The sequence below is a fragment of the Chenopodium album genome, chromosome 19 (genome assembly GCF_948465745.1).
Source record: "Chenopodium album chromosome 19, dcCheAlbu1.1, whole genome shotgun sequence".
NCBI lineage: Eukaryota > Viridiplantae > Streptophyta > Magnoliopsida > Caryophyllales > Amaranthaceae > Chenopodium > Chenopodium album.
The window spans coordinates 39778057-39795151 of record NC_137852.1 but is presented as its reverse complement, the minus strand read 5'-3'; the positions used below and the strand labels follow the sequence as shown (position 1 = coordinate 39795151).

Sequence of the window (17095 nt, the reverse complement as noted above, 5' to 3'; positions counted from 1 at the left end):
CCAAAGGACCTGTTCACATTTACTGAACTGAGCTGAACTGAATTGATTGAAGTTGAACTGAACTGAACTGATTGGAGCTGAACTGAACTGAACAGAGCTAAAATGAATATTGTATGAGAGAAGGAAATTAGAAGCTGAACTGAACTGATTGGAGATGAACTAAATTGAACAGAACTAAACTAATTAGAGCTGAACTGAACTAAAATTAAGGTGAAATGAACAGGCCTCAAGTGAATAATAGCTACTTTAATTTGGTTAGTAAACGTGAATTTAGTTTTTAACTCATAACTCCTATGACAATTGGCATGAACAAAATGCTTATAAAATTGAAATAGCTTAAAAACTATGTTGTATGTATAGCCAAGTTGTCCACTCCAACACACCCTCCCCTTTGGTTTATTTTACCACTTCACTCCCACCATGGATTCTATCACACTTTTTGAACTCCGTCTCTTTCATTCCATTGATCGTGCTCTCTTTTCAAAGCTAGTCAATACTTTGAAAATACAAGCATCCCAAGCCTTGTTGATTATGGCCTTGTTGTTTTGGCTAGAGGGGGCAAGCCATTGCAAAATCATAAGCAAATTAGCAGATTTATCGGATAACCTTCTTGATGCTGTAATCAATGAAGTTGTTTTGTGCATCAATTGCCTTAAAACAAAAACACCAACCACTCACGGTGGTAGCCTTCATCTCTTGTCAAGAATGATGGACAAAGAAATATCCTTGAAAATAATATGCGACATGAAATACACCGCAATTAGTTGTGTAAAATCTTATCTAAATGATGTTTGTGCTTGGATTTTTACTGACATTTTAATGCAAGTTTTGCATATTTCCTCTAATATGACCCTCAACCACCCTCTTTTTGTTCCCGGTTTTCCTCACCCTACATTTGGTCCACTTGAAATCTCTATCGTACCTTTAAATGCTATTGTTCCTAGTAAAGGGGTTTGGGGTTGGAAATCAGAATTTGAAGCCCCAATTAAAGATAGGACCTTATTCCTCACATTTTCACGAGGTTTTTCGGTTTCTCAAGAGGAAGTAATGCAATTCTTTACTCAAATGTGTGGAAATTGTATAGAGAACTTTCAAATGGAAGTGGTTAACAATCACTCATCAAATGTACAATCTTTGTATGCTCGAATGGGCCTACGCTCTGTTGCCTACATGGATCAAATTATGAGGGGTAAACATCTTGCTATGTTTCGTTCAAAAGGTAAACATATTTGGGCTAGAAAGTTTGAGCAACGTGAGCCCTAGCATCGAGGGGTCATGCATGGTTAATAATGTAACAATGAATAGAACAAATGCTACCCAATGTCCTAATGAATAAGTTTAAGTCGAAGTGTAGTGTGTCCTTTTATCTGTTCTACTATGTGTTTCTTTTAAATGCAACACTTTGATTTTTATACTAATTCATATGCTCTACTTTGACTAGCTTTTTTTTTATTTATGATTAAAAAAAATATAGTAATGTGAGATCTTCTTAAATTAGATTCGTCTATTTTAATATTGTTCCATATTAATAATAAAAGATATTAATAATTGAAATAACACATTGACAAGCGTCATGTGTGAAATGAGAAGTACGTATTGCATTTGAAAGAAAACAGAGGATATATCAACTTTACTTACAATTTATTTTAATTAATGTATAAAGCATATTTTTATTATCAAATATGTTGTTAATTAAATAGGCCAGGTTTTAATATAGGGCAAAAGTACTCTCATTGACTCCAACTTGTATATTGCTAACCAGTTTTGGTTCCAATTCGAGGTGCCCACAATTTTTTCTCACCCCTAGGGAGAGTACATGGCCCACGTTAGACACGAAGCACATAGCGTGTTTGAGCAATCTAATCTAGCATTAGTGGTTTTTTTATAGTGCTTGGAAACTCTGGTAGGTTCCTAAGTTTGGTAACTGTTGCAAAACACATGCAAAAGATGGTAAAACCATCAAAATCAAGATCAAAACTGAAGAGTTGCAGCATTAATGGCGCGCGATTCATGCAGCCTCTCCTTCCTAATTTCCTCAACTCCTTTGTATGTTTCTCTATCTTCTAACTCTCCCTTAGCTCACCAACTTTCATTCTTGTTTAGTACCAACTCTAAATTAGGTGACATATTTTGATTATCAAAATTAGTCACGAACTCTATTAAGATTAGCTTTTGTGATTCATTGAAATGAAAAATAATAATAATGTTGCAAAATCTTGTTAGAATTCTCTTAATGTGCATTTTCAGTCCATTCGAGCATACAATAATATAAATAGTTTTAATTTTTTTTTTTTTTTTTTGTTGGTGTTCCACCCGGTTCTCCCTAAGGGCTAATCTGAATTCGAGGATTAATTTTGGGTGGTTAGGTTTCAGTCCTCTTTCAATTGTTGTTGCGGGGGATCGAATACAGGTCCTCTCTACCAAGTCCCAATCACCAGTTTACCACTACACCGGTAACCAATTGGTAATAGCTTTAATTGTTGATAATTAGAGAATCTACGAATGAATTTATGCATGGAACAACTTGATACTCCCTTTGTTTCAAAATGTGTTTTCCAATTTGATTAGGCATGTATGTCAATACATAATTTTAAATGATAATATTTTTAATTATCAATAACTATAAACTATAAAAAAAGTTGATGATAAAAATTTATATGCAGAGACAATTCAAACAAGTATCCACATGATTAATATATTATATATACTTGTATAAATTACTAATATTGATCAAAGTGGATCGTGTAAATAGTGCAGAAAGCTAAACTGAGACAATTATTTTAATATGGATGGATCGGAGTTAAAAGAAATGCGTCAACTAATTTAAAACGAAATAAGTAGGGGTCTAAGGCCCTGTTCTCTTACTTTGAAATTCAGCTCAGCTTCCAATTTCCTTCTCTTATAAAATATTCATTTCATCTCAGCTCAATTCAGTTCCCGAGTTCAGTCGATGAGAACAGGCCCTAAGTTAAGCATTAATGAACATCAGAAAGTGTTAAGTCAAAGTAAAACAACGAAAAAAAGTTGAATGAAAAATAATAGCTTGCCCCAGTTCATCTTTATGATAAACAAAACTACTAGTATTTATTAAGTGACATTTTCATAAATAAATCAACAACTTTATCCAATCACGGAGTCCACATTGATGAAAAAGTTATTGATTTAATTACAAAAATGGCATGTGATAACAGTTTTTGTTTTGTATAACTTTTGTATACATCCGGTGTACAGTAATTTACTGTACATCGGGGGTCACTTTTTATTAAGTTTAGGGTCACTTTTACAATTTTTTGGATAACTTTTATCAGTGAAGCAAAAAAACTTCGTAACTTTTATTTATGTCAGGGTAACTTTTATTCATATTAGGGTAACTTTTGTTCATTTTAGGGGTAACTTTATAATGGATGTTCAATATTTATTGTACATCCGATTTATTTAAAAGTTTGTATTTTGTTTTTCGAACTTGCATTTTCTTGAATAATAATAATACGAAGCGTTGCTTCATTTGCATTTGAAATGCAGTCATTTCCATTGTCATTCTCAAGGAAGCTAAAGAAGGAGTTGCAGGGTTGTCCGTCCTCGATGGTGGTGTTGACAACAAAGGGTCAGCCTCACTGTCATTGGATTGTAGAAATGGAAGGTGGTCGCCATTTGTTAGATGGTTGGAAGAAATTTTGTGTTGATAATCAATTGGAAGTGGATGATGTTTTGGTGTTTGTATATCAAAACAACTTTATCTTCTGTGTGTCTGTCTATGACTCTGTTACCAAATGCGAGCGAAGATTTTCGATGTCCTCCAATCACCATATTAAGCTCAATGGTACCTTCTACATACTACCTTAGCTAGCTTAGCTTCCTTATCTAAACATTTAACTGATTTTAACTTTTGTTCGTTTTTTACAAGTTTAATACTTATATATGAATGACATATAATGTTGCATTGATAATCTCAAATAATTTATTGTGTTACATTGATATTACCAAGTGTTAAAATAAATAGGAAATAGATTAGGTGCAATCAACAAAAAAAAGGTTTGTTGGCTACTTGTTTAAAATGTTCCAAAAACTATGTCAACCATGAAATGTTCTATAAAATGCATACGTCTTGTGTATTTTTATGTCAACCAAATGACCACTTAATTAAATTATCGGATCTTTTCATCATGATATTGCTATTGCCTAAACACTATGTTATTGGTGATGTTCTCATTGTGATGTTTAACATAGTTTGTTCACTATAGGCTCAAGGAAGGAGAGATCCAAAATGAACGTTCGATCTACTACTTTGTCAACTCGCAAAAGGAAACGGCAGGACTCTGAAACTGAAAATGCAACATCACAAGTACCAAATAGGCGATGCCAATCCCCAAGCTGCAAAATCACTCTCACTTCCTACTGCATAAAAAGATGCATTGTTGTAAGTGTTTTTTGTTAAGATTTACTCACAATTAAGCAGTAGTATTCTTTTAGTTTCCAAGATTTTCATTTGATTTTTTCTGCCTATGTATATTTATCAGTTGTTTGTCTGCAAAGTATCTCTTATACTAACTTGTCATGTATGAGATTGAACACTAAAAAAATACAAAACTCGGGGGTGTGCAGAGTTGTTGGGTTTGAGAGTGTGGAGAACGGTTCAAGAAGGCAAAGAGGGGTGCATAGCTTAGGAGTTTAAGCTATGGGCTATTGCTTGGTGTTAAGCAATGGTGGACGACAAAGGGTTGACTTTAATTGACCATATCTCAAGATCTAAAAGTGATATTGAGATGATTCAAGTTGGAGGTGATAGCTCGTCTCAAGAGCTTTCCAACGACTGGTCATAAGCTAAATTTGGCCAAGAAACGAGGAAGATATGGCTGTTTTACGAGAAGCTGTTTTGCAGGGGAAAGCGGAGCGGCCGCTCCTCTTGTGGGAGCGCCCGCTCCTCTCTATGGGAGCGCCCGCTCCATAGAGGCTCGTTTTGCCTTTTCTTCCAGTTTAATGGTGCGACCGCTCCTGTCCATTGGAGCGCCCGCTCTGTCTCTTGGAGCGCCCGCTCTGTCTCTTGGAGCGCCCGCTCCATTGGGTTTCTCGGGGCTCTGTTTTCGCGTTTGAGCCTCGGTTTTTACGGTCTTGATTTCTCCTTTGCTAGTTACTTATAATCTTAGCCCTTGGATTATTAGCACTATATATACTCATGATTTGTCATTGTAAGTGAGCAATAAGGTGGAGGGGAAAGATGTAGAGATAGAGAGCCTCATGTAAACCCAAACACTTAGGGTTTGAGTGTTTGAGAGGGTGAGTTGGGGTGGGAGCTTTAATGGTAATTAAAGCTTGTAATCTACATTGTTCTTCATCAAATTGTTACTCCATAGTGGATTGGTGGGTTTTCCTCCCGGTTCTCGGGTTTCCCACGGTAAATTCTCCTTGTCTCGTTTATTGCTTGTTTTCCGTCTTCGTTGTTGTTAATTGTCGTTAATCGCAAACTTAGCTAGCACATTCGTTAAATCCTTTCAATTGGTATCAGAGCCAAGGTTGTTTTGGCGGTTTTTTAGGGTTTAGATTGTGTGGTATGCTTGTTGTTTGTGATTGGAAAGTCCAAAGATTGAATTTTTGGTGTTAAATTTTCAATTTTGGTGTTGTGGGTGTTCAAAGTTTGAGTCTTTGGTAGAGATTTCAATTGGTTGTTATTGAAATTGAAAAGTCTTGAATTTTGTGTTTGATTAACAATGGAAGATGGAGTAGGAGGATTGAAATCTATGGAGTGTTGATGTTGGAGTTGAAGGATTTCAAGAATTTCCCCATCTTGATGTCCGGTAGTAGACTTAACATTGTTGTTGGCTACATGGTGTGTGTGAGGGAGGGCCATGGAGAAATTGTCGAGGGAACTCGGTTGAAGTTCATGGGACAATGGAGTGGTGCCTTGTAACCTTGGGAAACACATGGGTAGTCATGAGGGGTGTGTTCTTTGCGGAGGCATGGCTTGGTCGGATTGCCATTGAGGAAGAGCCATGGTTTTGGTGTTTCAATGGTGGAAGATGGCCGGGGAAAGCATGTCAAGTGAAGGGGTCTCACATGAGTGTTGTGAGGTTATGTGAATCTTTGCGGTAGGCATTGTTGGTTGGATTGTCATTGGAGAGAAGCCGTGGTGTTCGGTGTTTCAATGATAGAAGAAGACCGGGAAAGACGTGCCAAGTGAAGGTGTATCATGAAGGCTCACATGGTGGTTGTGAGTGGTGAATGCACATGTGGTTTATCATGTGTGAAAGGCAAGTATGGGTGCTTGTTGAGGTGGGAGCATGGTAGGAGTGTTCCATCAACAAAAGGAAAATGCCCAAAGGCTTGTGTTTGTCACGGAGGGTGAGTTTGTGTGGAGTGCGGTTGGAGTGCTCGGAGAACTTGGAAAATCCCTTGGATAACGTGATGTTTATCAAAGTTGGTGTAGACTTTGATGTTTGCTTCCTCGGTTGAGAGGAGGTGTCATTTCCTTGGTGTAGAGGAAATGGGTGTGTAGTTGAGGTTGGTTGAGATCTCAATGTTTACATTACCTTCTTGGTGCGTAGAAGGTGGTGTGTTGGAGTTGGTGTAGACTCCGGTTTGCTTCCTTGGTGTAGAGGAAGTGGTGCTTTCTTGGTGGAGAGAAAGTGGTTTATCAAGATTGGTGTTGATCTTGATGTTTGGTCTCCTTGGTGTAGAGGAGATGTTGTTTCCTTGTTGAATAGGAAATGGTTGTGTCGAAGTTGGTGTAGACTTCGGTGGTGTTCCTTGGTGAAGAGGACATGTGTTGCACACATGGGTATTGTGTGTGGAAAAGCAAGTGGAGCAAAGGATGTTTTGTTCGGGTGGGAGCATGGTGAGTTGTTCCGGGAGCATTGTTGAATTCCTTTGGCTTGTGTGTTGCTTTGGAGGGTGTGTTCGGCTTAGAGCACGGTGAAGTGCTTGGAGAACATGGCAAAGTCCCTTGGTTATGTGATGAGTTTGTCAAGGTTGGTGAAGACCTTGATGTCACTTCCTTGGTTAAGAGGAAGTGGGTTTGTTTTCTTGGTGTAGAGAAAACGGATCTTTGCTATGGTGATTAGCAAAGATGTTGATGACGATGGTTGGCTTATTGTGTTGTTGTGATCTCGTGATTATAAGCAAATTTCCGGGTTGGGAGATTGTGAGGCTTATGGAGAGATGTTGAAGCACAATGGAGAAGCCATGAGAGTATATGTGTAGTGTGTTTGTTCTCACACTTGAACCGATCTCCAGGTGGGAGATTGTTGGGTTTGAGAGTGTGGAGAACGGTTCAAGAAGGCAAAGAGGGGTGCATAGCTTAGGAGTTTAAGCTATGGGCTATTGCTTGGTGTTAAGCAATGGTGGACGACAAAGGGTTGACTTCAATTGACCATATCTCAAGATCTAAAAGTGATATTGAGATGATTCAAGTTGGAGGTGATAGCTCGTCTCAAGAGCTTTCCAACGACTGGTCATAAGCTAAATTTGGCCAAGAAACGAGGAAGATATGGCTGTTTTACGAGAAGCTGTTTTGCAGGGGAAAGCGGAGCGGCCGCTCCTCTTGTGGGAGCGCCCGCTCCTCTCTATGGGAGCGCCCGCTCCATAGAGGCTCGTTTTGCCTTTTCTTCCAGTTTAATGGTGCGACCGCTCCTGTCCATTGGAGCGCCCGCTCTGTCTCTTGGAGCGCCCGCTCTGTCTCTTGGAGCGCCCGCTCCATTGGGTTTCTCGGGGCTCTGTTTTCGCGTTTGAGCCTCGGTTTTTACGGTCTTGATTTCTCCTTTGCTAGTTACTTATAATCTTAGCCCTTGGATTATTAGCACTATATATACTCATGATTTGTCATTGTAAGTGAGCAATAAGGTGGAGGGGAAAGATGTAGAGATAGAGAGCCTCATGTAAACCCAAACACTTAGGGTTTGAGTGTTTGAGAGGGTGAGTTGGGGTGGGAGCTTTAATGGTAATTAAAGCTTGTAATCTACATTGTTCTTCATCAAATTGTTACTCCATAGTGGATTGGTGGGTTTTCCTCCCGGTTCTCGGGTTTCCCACGGTAAATTCTCCTTGTCTCGTTTATTGCTTGTTTTCCGTCTTCGTTGTTGTTAATTGTCGTTAATCGCAAACTTAGCTAGCACATTCGTTAAATCCTTTCAAGAGTAAATTCACTAATCACTACATACTAGTAACAGGATCATAATTTGTCAATTTGAAATGTCTTTTAAGGATATCTCAAACACTATGGACTATCCTCTTATGGTCTTATACTCTTATGGATTAGTCCAACATCAAAAAGTTGTGGACATCTTGCGCGGCCCCTCCCTAGTTTTCACTGTCGTAGTTGCTGCCACTTGCTTGATAGAGTTTCAACTTTCAAACAAGAACTCATAGTATTTATATCATGGCTATATTGCTTATTTCTAGTTATTTCTGTTGTAGTAATTGGATATATCATACTATGCCATCCATACACCTTGTGGACCTCAAAACATCTAAGTTCCGCACTCCTCTGAGATTATCACATACACATCTTTACATGTTTGTATTGGACCTTACAGAGTCCTTAGCGTAACATATTTATGTAAGTAAAAATTTCATATTCATATCCAAATATGTGTGTGTTGCAATATATATAAGGTATAACACATGTCAGAGTATACTAAAATTCAACTCACAGGAGAAGCTAGCAAAAAAAAAGAAAAACAAGCTGAAAAAACTGTCGCGCATAGTATGGCATATTATCTGCTGAAACACTTAACTATTAGTCTTCTGATAGTTCATGGAAATGGGTGCAGTATCTTCCTAAATCTTTCGTGGTATCAAGTGGTCTCCGAAGGATGTGCTGTAACGCGAGGGTCATAGATAGAAAAGGGAAGTCTTGGCAAGTGAAGCTAAATTACTGGAATAGTAGCGGTCAAGCATATATTAGTAAAGGATGGAAACAGTTTCAAGCTGCAAACAATTTAAAGCCAAACAATGTCATCAGCTTTCGAGTCCTTGAAGCTGGGAAATGTCCTGTCTTGAAATGCTATGTAAGTGAGCTTTTTCTTAGAAGATCCTACTTTATGTTATGTCTCTTTTTAATCAACTTGGTTATTTCGCCTAATTTATTGAACTTAAGCTCCTCTCGAATCATTGGAGTGCCAAGAGAAAAGAATTATACTCAATTACAACAAACAAAGAATATGATTCTGCATTACTGCATTTTAAGTAAATTTATTGATGATATTTGAGCAGATATCAACTCGAGCAGAGTAGAATAAGTTCAGAAAAGGTTACACTTTTGGCTAAATTACTTGTTCCGGAATCAACATAGACTCAGCTCGATTCAGTCTCCGAGGTTGCTGGAAGGTTAAAGAAATGTTGCCTATGTTGCTACTAGCCAGGTAAAACTAATTAGCCTATGTTTCAATTAGTAAATATCACCTCTATGTTCATATTAAGATGGGTATGTACTATAACAAAATGACAACCTATGCTAGACTATCTTTTGTCAAAGCTTAACAGCTATTAATATTTTGCTGACAATATATATACACAACCCTTGTGGTATTTCCGCATGCTAGAATTGTCATAGAGGGACTTCCTTGGTACATGAATGCTAATCGATTAATCCTCCTTCACGGCTTCACCCCAAAGGAGTCCTTATCTACTCCACACAAGCTTTTGTGGATGAATTGACTATTGACCAAGGTAGTCCAGGCACAAGGTGATTATGTACCGAAAAGTAGGCTTCCCTTAGCTTGCCTCATAATTGCGTGTTTGTGCCATAGTGTTAAGAGTATTGGCATTTCCCTCCATTGCTAGGAATGAAAGCAGCATTCGCGAAGCAGTTTATGATAAGCTTAAAGGAAGGAACAACAAAGCCACATCTAATTTTGAACAGATATCCTTGTCCTCCAATTGATCTCATGTTCGGCAATATTTGAGACACTTCACATTTTCATCAACTATTAGCCAGTATTCCCAAACACATAAATATAATTTTTTTTCAAACTATTTTTGTGAATTTACTACTTTTAAAATAGAGGTGATAGGCTTGGCTCACTTGATATTGGGTCCAAAATGTCTGGCCCATTTTGGCTCAAAAGTCAATCACTTAGCCTAAAAGCCCTTAAATGTGGTCCAATTTTGCATTTTGGCTGAAAAGTCAATCACTTAGCCTAATAGCCCTTAAAAGTGGCCCAATTTTTAGTCGAATGTGGCCCTTTGAACTGATACTTTATGCGCGTGCATAGCTAGTCATATCTAGAAGTTCTTTCGGCTTGGTCTTAAAATCACAAATGTAGCTGTTGGTAGAATAAATGACAAAAAATATGTAAACAACCATATTTATGGGTATAAATGTCCAAGATAACTAATATTAATGCATGAGAGGAAATAAGTACATAATATACTCCCTCCGTCTCCTATTGATGGTCACTTTTGCTAAAAAATCACGGGAATTAAGGAGAAATAAAGAAAGTACATTGAAAAAGTATATTTACATTGGGTATGCAAAAAAGTAGAGAGAGAAAGTAATTAAAGAACATGGGAAAGTAAAATTTACATGGGAAAGTTAAATTTGCACAAATATTTTTGCAAATGTTAGAATTTTGGTAAAAAAAATATTATTAATGGTACTTGAAAAAAGCAAATGTGACTAACATTTTGAGTCACCAAAAATGGCAAAAGTGACCAACAATAGGGGACGGAGGGAGTAATATTTTAGAGGGTTTAATGACAAAAAAATATGTAAACAACTATGTGTATGGGTATAAATGTCTAAGATAATTAACATTAAAGCATGATATCAAATAAGTACATTATTAAATGTTTTAGAGGGTATAATTGTCCAAACATTATTCATTAAAAAATCTTGTACATATTAATGAGTGTATATATGTAAATACACATTTTAAAGGGTATAATTGGCATTACACTATTTATAAGAGTAATCTTGTACTTTTTATAAGGTAGGGAATCACAAACTTCAAATCAAAGAAATATTGTGATTTGTGAATAAATAATTCAACTAGTAAAAGTAAAACCAAATAGCAAAGTTGAAACCCATCTTCAATAGATTTAATGTGAAAAAAGACCTGAAACATTCATCTTTATCTCTTTTAACTTAACTTAATTTTGGTAGAAAGATGATGATTTTGTGTGTGAAACATGAGACTTACTATACAAGACATCAAGAGTACGAAGTTTCCAAAGGTGAAAAAAAGTGGTTCATCAGGAAAAAGTGATATTTAGGGCTTGTTCACAATTACTAAATTGAGCCGAATTGACTAGAGCTGAGCTGAGTTGAACTGAACTAAACTAAATAGAGCTGAAATGAATAATTTATAAGAGAAGAAAATTAGGAGCTAAACTGAACTGAAATTAAGCTGAAGTAAACACGTCCTTATATGCAATTCCAAATCTAGCTCAATTTAGTCATCTACAACACCATCAATCAGAACAAAAAAATTAACAATTTTGAAATTACAATTGAAAAATGAGATTGGGGGAAAATTGATGTATATTAACTTGATTTTGATTGGGTTAGCTTGTGACTTCTTGGGTTTAATTTAAATATTTTCACTTCTACAAACATTTAGACATAATTAGATAGACACAACACGAAAATGAATCAACCCAGCATGATCCTTTCACAAGCTCGACAACACTAGATATATGTCGTGAGGCATTATATTTAAAATTTAGCACAAGTATGATGTACGAGTACCAGTCTATTTTTTAGTAATTAAAAAAAACTATTATCACTTGATCTGAATAGTAAACATTTATGAATCAGGGTTTGTTCACTTCAGCTTAATTTGAGTTCAGTTCAGTTTAGCTCCAATCAATTCAGTTTGGTTCAGCTCCAATCAGTGTAGTTTAGCTCCTAAATTCCTTCTCTCATAAAATATTCATTTCAACTCTATTTAGTTCAGTTTAGTTCAGCTCCAATCAGTTCAATTTAGTTCAGCTCAATTCAATAAATATGAACAGGTCCTAATGATTGGCATAACACAAAATTTTCTTAAATCGTTCCAAACCTAACTTAGCTAAGAGGCATACTCATGACATGTGGTAGTGTGGGTTACTCAACCTGACCTATGCCCAACTCTCCTCCCACTTCCACACGTAGGAAGCCACGAATATAATTATGAGCCGCGTATCTCGAGGACGGGCCCTTAATCTGACTTCATCTTCCCCTAAAAAAAAGTTGAAACTAATGTGAGCCCCATGCTTTAATTAAAATGGATCCTAGAATGGTGATAAGGAGACAGCGATAAGAATTGGTAATAGGGTGAACTGTCACAGCAATATCATTCATGCTGGGCCTCCTGTTAGCATCCCCAGATTTGGAGCAAGATTTTCCAAAGGATCTGGAAGGATCCACCAAGGAGCTGGGGATAAACTTTTTTATTTATTTTTTTTTTTCTAGGAGAATATTTTTTGTTTCTTTTCTAAAGAAGATTGATTTACATACCCTTAATAAAGTAGACTTTGTTAACGACTTTCTCCTACATTTCCAACCATGTAATATTCCCATGTGCAAACTACGTTTTCAAATTTTTTTTTTTTTTAATTTCATTTTATTCTTTTCTACCATGTGTACGTGATATAATAAATGAATGATGATACGTTAATACGAAGTACATATATATTGTCACACTCGTAAAATTTGCCAATTGAATTGAGATTTTGAACAAAGGTGTAGGTTTTGTATTTATTTTAGCTACTAAGGCTGCTAACTCGCACAATATGTGCCATATCTAATCATGTGTGGAAGCTCTTTCGATTTGGTGAGGATTCATGAAGAATAGTGAGCGAGAATAAAGAGGAGGAAGTTGAAACGGCGAGTGGCCTAGTAAGTTAGAAAGGAGGAGGGGAAGGCTGGAGGGGTAAGTTTTGGTAATTTTTCATAAAATTTGGATTTAAAAAAGGTATTTATTTTTTTAAAAAAATAGAATGAAGATAAAATTGATATAGTTCAATTAGATCAAAATACAACTAAATTACTTTTACAATATCGAATTAGCTTTGTTATTTCCTGGTGGGCTAGTGAGGGTGGGCAAAAGGTTGGGGAGTGGAAGGGTGGTTGGGAGACGGTGGGGGCAGTGTTGCCTAGAGAAGCTAGGGGACTCGGGAGGCAAAAACTTTTGGGTGCAACAAGTGTATAGTAAATAACTATAATGTACAATTAGAGTCGACAACAAGTGATACAATATGACAACACGATATGCACTGGACAAGAGAAATAAGGGTTAGTGTCAAGCGTTTATGAGCTGTATAATTAAGCGGTTAAGTATGATACGACAAGTTTAATGAAACAGGTCGTTTCGTGTTAAAAATGACTCAATCCGCATAAGAAAATATCCCGTAGCTAATAGTTTATGCAATCCATGATAAATCTTTTGAACGTGACTAATTTTTTTCTGATGTAAAACAACACGACATGAATCAGACTTTTAATTAAAAGAATCATCGTGACACAACACATTTAAAGCGATGAACTTTCCCAACCCGATTGTCTTCGAACATTTACATGGCATAACACGATACATTAATAGCTGAATGAATAATGCAAAGTTTTAAGTTAGCTTTTAACTTGACTTAGAATAACATTACTTTTGAATATCTAATTCACAATATTTATTGAATGTCCATCTTACTTGAAGTTTATTTTTAGACGGATGGATTGGTGGCTATTAAAATTACAAAAGAAGCAATTAAGGTATTTCGCTAAATGTAATGGGTACCATTGGATAACCTTAATCAATAAAATTATTAAAATATCATAAACAACCATACCTCAACCAAAAAATTGAAAAGTTATTATATATTTACCTATGGGACAACCTAAAGGATTCCTTTTGCATGCCCCCGGTTTACAATAATTTTATTGTACATCGAACATTTTTGCGAAAAGTGACCCTTTTTCTTTGTAAAAGTGACCCTTTTTCTTTACAAAAGTGACCCTTTTTATTACAAAAGTGACCCCTATTTTCACAAAAGTGACCTTTTTTTTTACAAAAGTGACCCTTTTTTACACAAAAGTGACCCTTTTTTTACACAAAATTGACCCTTTTTTTTCACAAAAGGGACCCTTTTTTCTCACAAAAGTAACATTTTTTTCCATAAAAATGACCCTTTTTTCACAAAAGTGACTTTTTTTTCCACAAAAGTAACCCTTTTTGTTCACAAAAGTGACCTTTTTTTTCACAAAAGTGACCCTTTTTCACAACAGAATTAAGCTACATATGCAGAACAGAGTATCAAAATCAACAAAAATATACACAAAATTAACAATAGTCATGAAAAAACAGTACAATCACTCAAACAAATTAAAAGTCGCCGCCGGAACCACCACTAGCGACGCCGATAGCGCTAAATCCATCGCCGATTCCACCATTTATGACCATCTCACCGAGCAAAGAGACAACGATGATGACGACTCTTTCTTTGAGTTAGAGCTCACTTTACCTTCTTTCGACTTCAAATCTTCTCTCTCCACTCCTTGCTCAAAAAATTCATCCAAAAACTTCTACAATTGTGTAGAAGAGAAGGAATCTGAATTGAAGAATTGAGGGAAAATAAGATAAAAATGGAAGCATATGAAGAAGAGAAAGAAAGTAAAGTATGAACAAGAGAGAGAAAGTACCATATGAAGAAGAGAGAGAAATTAAAGTAGAATATGAGGAAGAGAGAGAAAAAAATCTTTGTAACAAATTCTTTGCCAACTGGAAGCTCGTGTACTGTGAATGTGAATGAATTTGGTGGAGTAACAAATTTATTTCTATTTGTTAGTGCCGCGGCGCCGCGCCATACACAAAATATAGTGTACACCGGGTTTTTTAAAAAGTTTGTGCAACCTAAATGACATCAAACAAGCATGACATACTAATTCAAAACAAAACGTTTCTTAAAATAGGATAAGTTAGTTGATAAACCTAATTACTAATTTTTAATCACAATCATCCCCATTAATTAAATAAAATCCAATAATTTAAACACATAAAGAAAAGGTCAAAAGCCAAACCCATTCACCACACAACATGGGTTTGATGGTGGCTTATCCTTATATCGAAGAGTCAAACAAATCCACCCAAAACCCAAGATATCTTGATCTTGGTATAGCATATATTTTCTATTTTGACGAAGATTTTCTAATCTTAGAAAATCAAGAATAAAGATATTGCTAAAAAGACTCGTACCAAAATTATTAAATTTAAATTCAAACTTTTTAATCAAATTCAAACTTTATTTTATTTTAATTTAATAGACCCCACAAAATAAAATATGCCGACAAAAGAAATCCCGCAGATCCTCCTACGTATCCCTTCGAATCTCTTTCCTCAACTGTCCAAATCTCCTGAATCATTATTTTTCTTACCCTCTTAAATAAAACCCCCCAACACATTACCTTATTTCCATCATTCCTATTCTCATTCTCTCTTAACTTTCTCCTCCTTTACCTCTACTATTTTTCCGTCTTCCGTTTTTTTTAAGTGTTACACTTCATTTCATTCGTCGCAAAAATTTAAGTTGGAAGATAAAATCATAATCGATGGATACCCAATTCCATGTTCTCGCCGTCGATGATAGCATCATTGATAGGAAATTGATTGAGAGACTCCTCAAAACTTCCTCATTTCAAGGTACTTTAATTTTTCTAAACTTTAAAATGTGTGACGAGTCACATATAAGATTTTTTTTTTTTTTTGTTTTGTGTTTGTTTGTTCATGTTATCTGACATTTTAATTCCTTATTTTTTGCAGTTACCGCAGTCGATTCACCAAACAAAGCTCTAGAATTTCTGGGATTGAGAGGAAATCAAGGGAGTTTCGACGAATCATTAGCAAACAAGGTTAACATGATAATCACAGATTACTCAATGCCAGGAATGACAGGGTATGAATTATTGAGGAAAATCAAGGAATCAGAAAGATTTAGGGATATTCCAGTTGTAATTATGTCTTCAGAAAATATTCCTGCAAGAATTAACAGGTGTTTGGCTGAAGGAGCAGAGGAATTCTTCTTGAAACCTGTGCAATTATCTGATGTTGATAAGCTTAAACCCCATTTGTTGAAGAGCAAAGTTAAGGATTTTTGCAAGTTTCAACAACATAGAAGGTTGTTAACTTGGTATTCTGATGCTCAAAATTTATGCCAAAGATGCATATAAATTTTCAAATTATGTTTGAGTTTTGGACGAGATCAATAGAATTTCAAGTTGTTTGACTTGAATTGGAGATTGGGCTTTCGGAAATGGTTTGAGGAGGTTCAGATGCACGCAACCTTGTGGCTAATCGGTATCGACTGAATTAACATGGGTTTTTCGAGTTGGTCCATAAGCAAGCTAATTGGAGATTAAATTGGCTTTTGAAATGGCCCAAATTAGTACATGGTGTATCATCAAACAAAATTTTAGATGTGAATTTTCTTAACTTTAGTCAAAATTGAAATTAGAGGTGTTAATTTTTATTCGCGACAATATTCTTTTAGATTGTTTGAGAGGAATTTTTGTTCATGATCCTCTTTTTAGATCTGTATTTGTATATATCCAGACCTAAGTGAATAATATGCAATGACATTAACAATGAATTTTTGTTCTTTGTGCAAGATTTTGAAGTTCATTCTCATTTATGTTTCTTGTAACCTTTACAAAATTTTATTAGAATAATCGGAACAATCAATAAATTTCAATTACTAAACAAAGAAAAACTTCTTTGTACAAAATTAAGAAGGTCAAAACTACTCGTGACATCATTAAAAATAATTGTACACGGTTTAATGGTAAAACTTCTTTTTCCATTTAAAAAATGCGATAAAACATCTTTTTCATCGAAGATCCTTACAATCGGTACGGGTAAATAAAAGTTGACGAAAATTAACTATTATTCGGTATGACATATATTAAGATTATAGAGAATATTTATTTCTTCTTTGTTACTCTTGGCTAATATAAAACCATATTTTAGGCAACCATATAATCCTTTTGAGATCTTCAATCGTGGCATTGTTGTCAATAAAAGCATCTTTTGCGCTGGATATAATTGATATTTCTTAAGAATCGAACCAACAACCACTTGGTGAAATTAGTTGGAACAATACGGTATGGATTACATTGTAAGGAACATTATTTGTTTTA

General features: G+C 35.7%; 3 protein-coding genes across 3 annotated transcripts; all 3 read left to right on the top strand.

Annotated features, from left to right (window-relative positions):
- The first annotated feature begins 420 nt into the window (after nt 1-420).
- LOC145594359 (uncharacterized) lies at nt 421-1263 on the top strand. The gene has a single exon (XM_081650687.1). It carries the CDS (start codon nt 421-423, stop codon nt 1261-1263), a length of 843 nt encoding a protein of 280 aa, XP_081506813.1.
- A 2253-nt stretch (nt 1264-3516) lies between these two features.
- LOC145594358 (B3 domain-containing protein REM-like 3) lies at nt 3517-9225 on the top strand. Its single transcript, XM_081650686.1, has 8 exons — nt 3517-3820; nt 4242-4342; nt 6088-6212; nt 6543-6829; nt 6901-7007; nt 7114-7182; nt 8763-8999; nt 9205-9225. Exons 1-8 carry the CDS (start codon nt 3517-3519, stop codon nt 9223-9225), a joined length of 1251 nt encoding a protein of 416 aa, XP_081506812.1.
- A 6189-nt stretch (nt 9226-15414) lies between these two features.
- Nucleotides 15415-16560, top strand: LOC145595540 (two-component response regulator ORR10-like). Its single transcript, XM_081651955.1, has 2 exons — nt 15415-15602; nt 15723-16560. The coding sequence occupies exons 1-2, from the start codon at nt 15512-15514 to the stop codon at nt 16127-16129; spliced, it is 498 nt and encodes a 165-aa protein (XP_081508081.1). The 5' UTR covers nt 15415-15511; the 3' UTR covers nt 16130-16560.
- Nucleotides 16561-17095: the final 535 nt, after the last annotated feature.

Bases quoted from the DNA above. Each gene is read 5' to 3' on its own strand.
- LOC145594358 (XM_081650686.1), top strand. From the start codon at position 3,517: ATGCAGTCATTTCCATTGTCATTCTCAAGGAAGCTAAAGAAGGAGTTG. The intron at 4,343-6,087 runs GTACCAAATAGG...TCTTTGCGGTAG, and splicing joins CTGAAAATGCAACATCACAA to GCATTGTTGGTTGGATTGTC. The intron at 7,008-7,113 runs GTTTGTTTTCTT...CGTGATTATAAG, and splicing joins CCTTGGTTAAGAGGAAGTGG to CAAATTTCCGGGTTGGGAGA.
- LOC145595540 (XM_081651955.1), top strand. From the start codon at position 15,512: ATGGATACCCAATTCCATGTTCTCGCCGTCGATGATAGCATCATTGAT. The intron at 15,603-15,722 runs GTACTTTAATTT...TATTTTTTGCAG, and splicing joins CAAAACTTCCTCATTTCAAG to TTACCGCAGTCGATTCACCA.
- LOC145594359 (XM_081650687.1), top strand. From the start codon at position 421: ATGGATTCTATCACACTTTTTGAACTCCGTCTCTTTCATTCCATTGAT.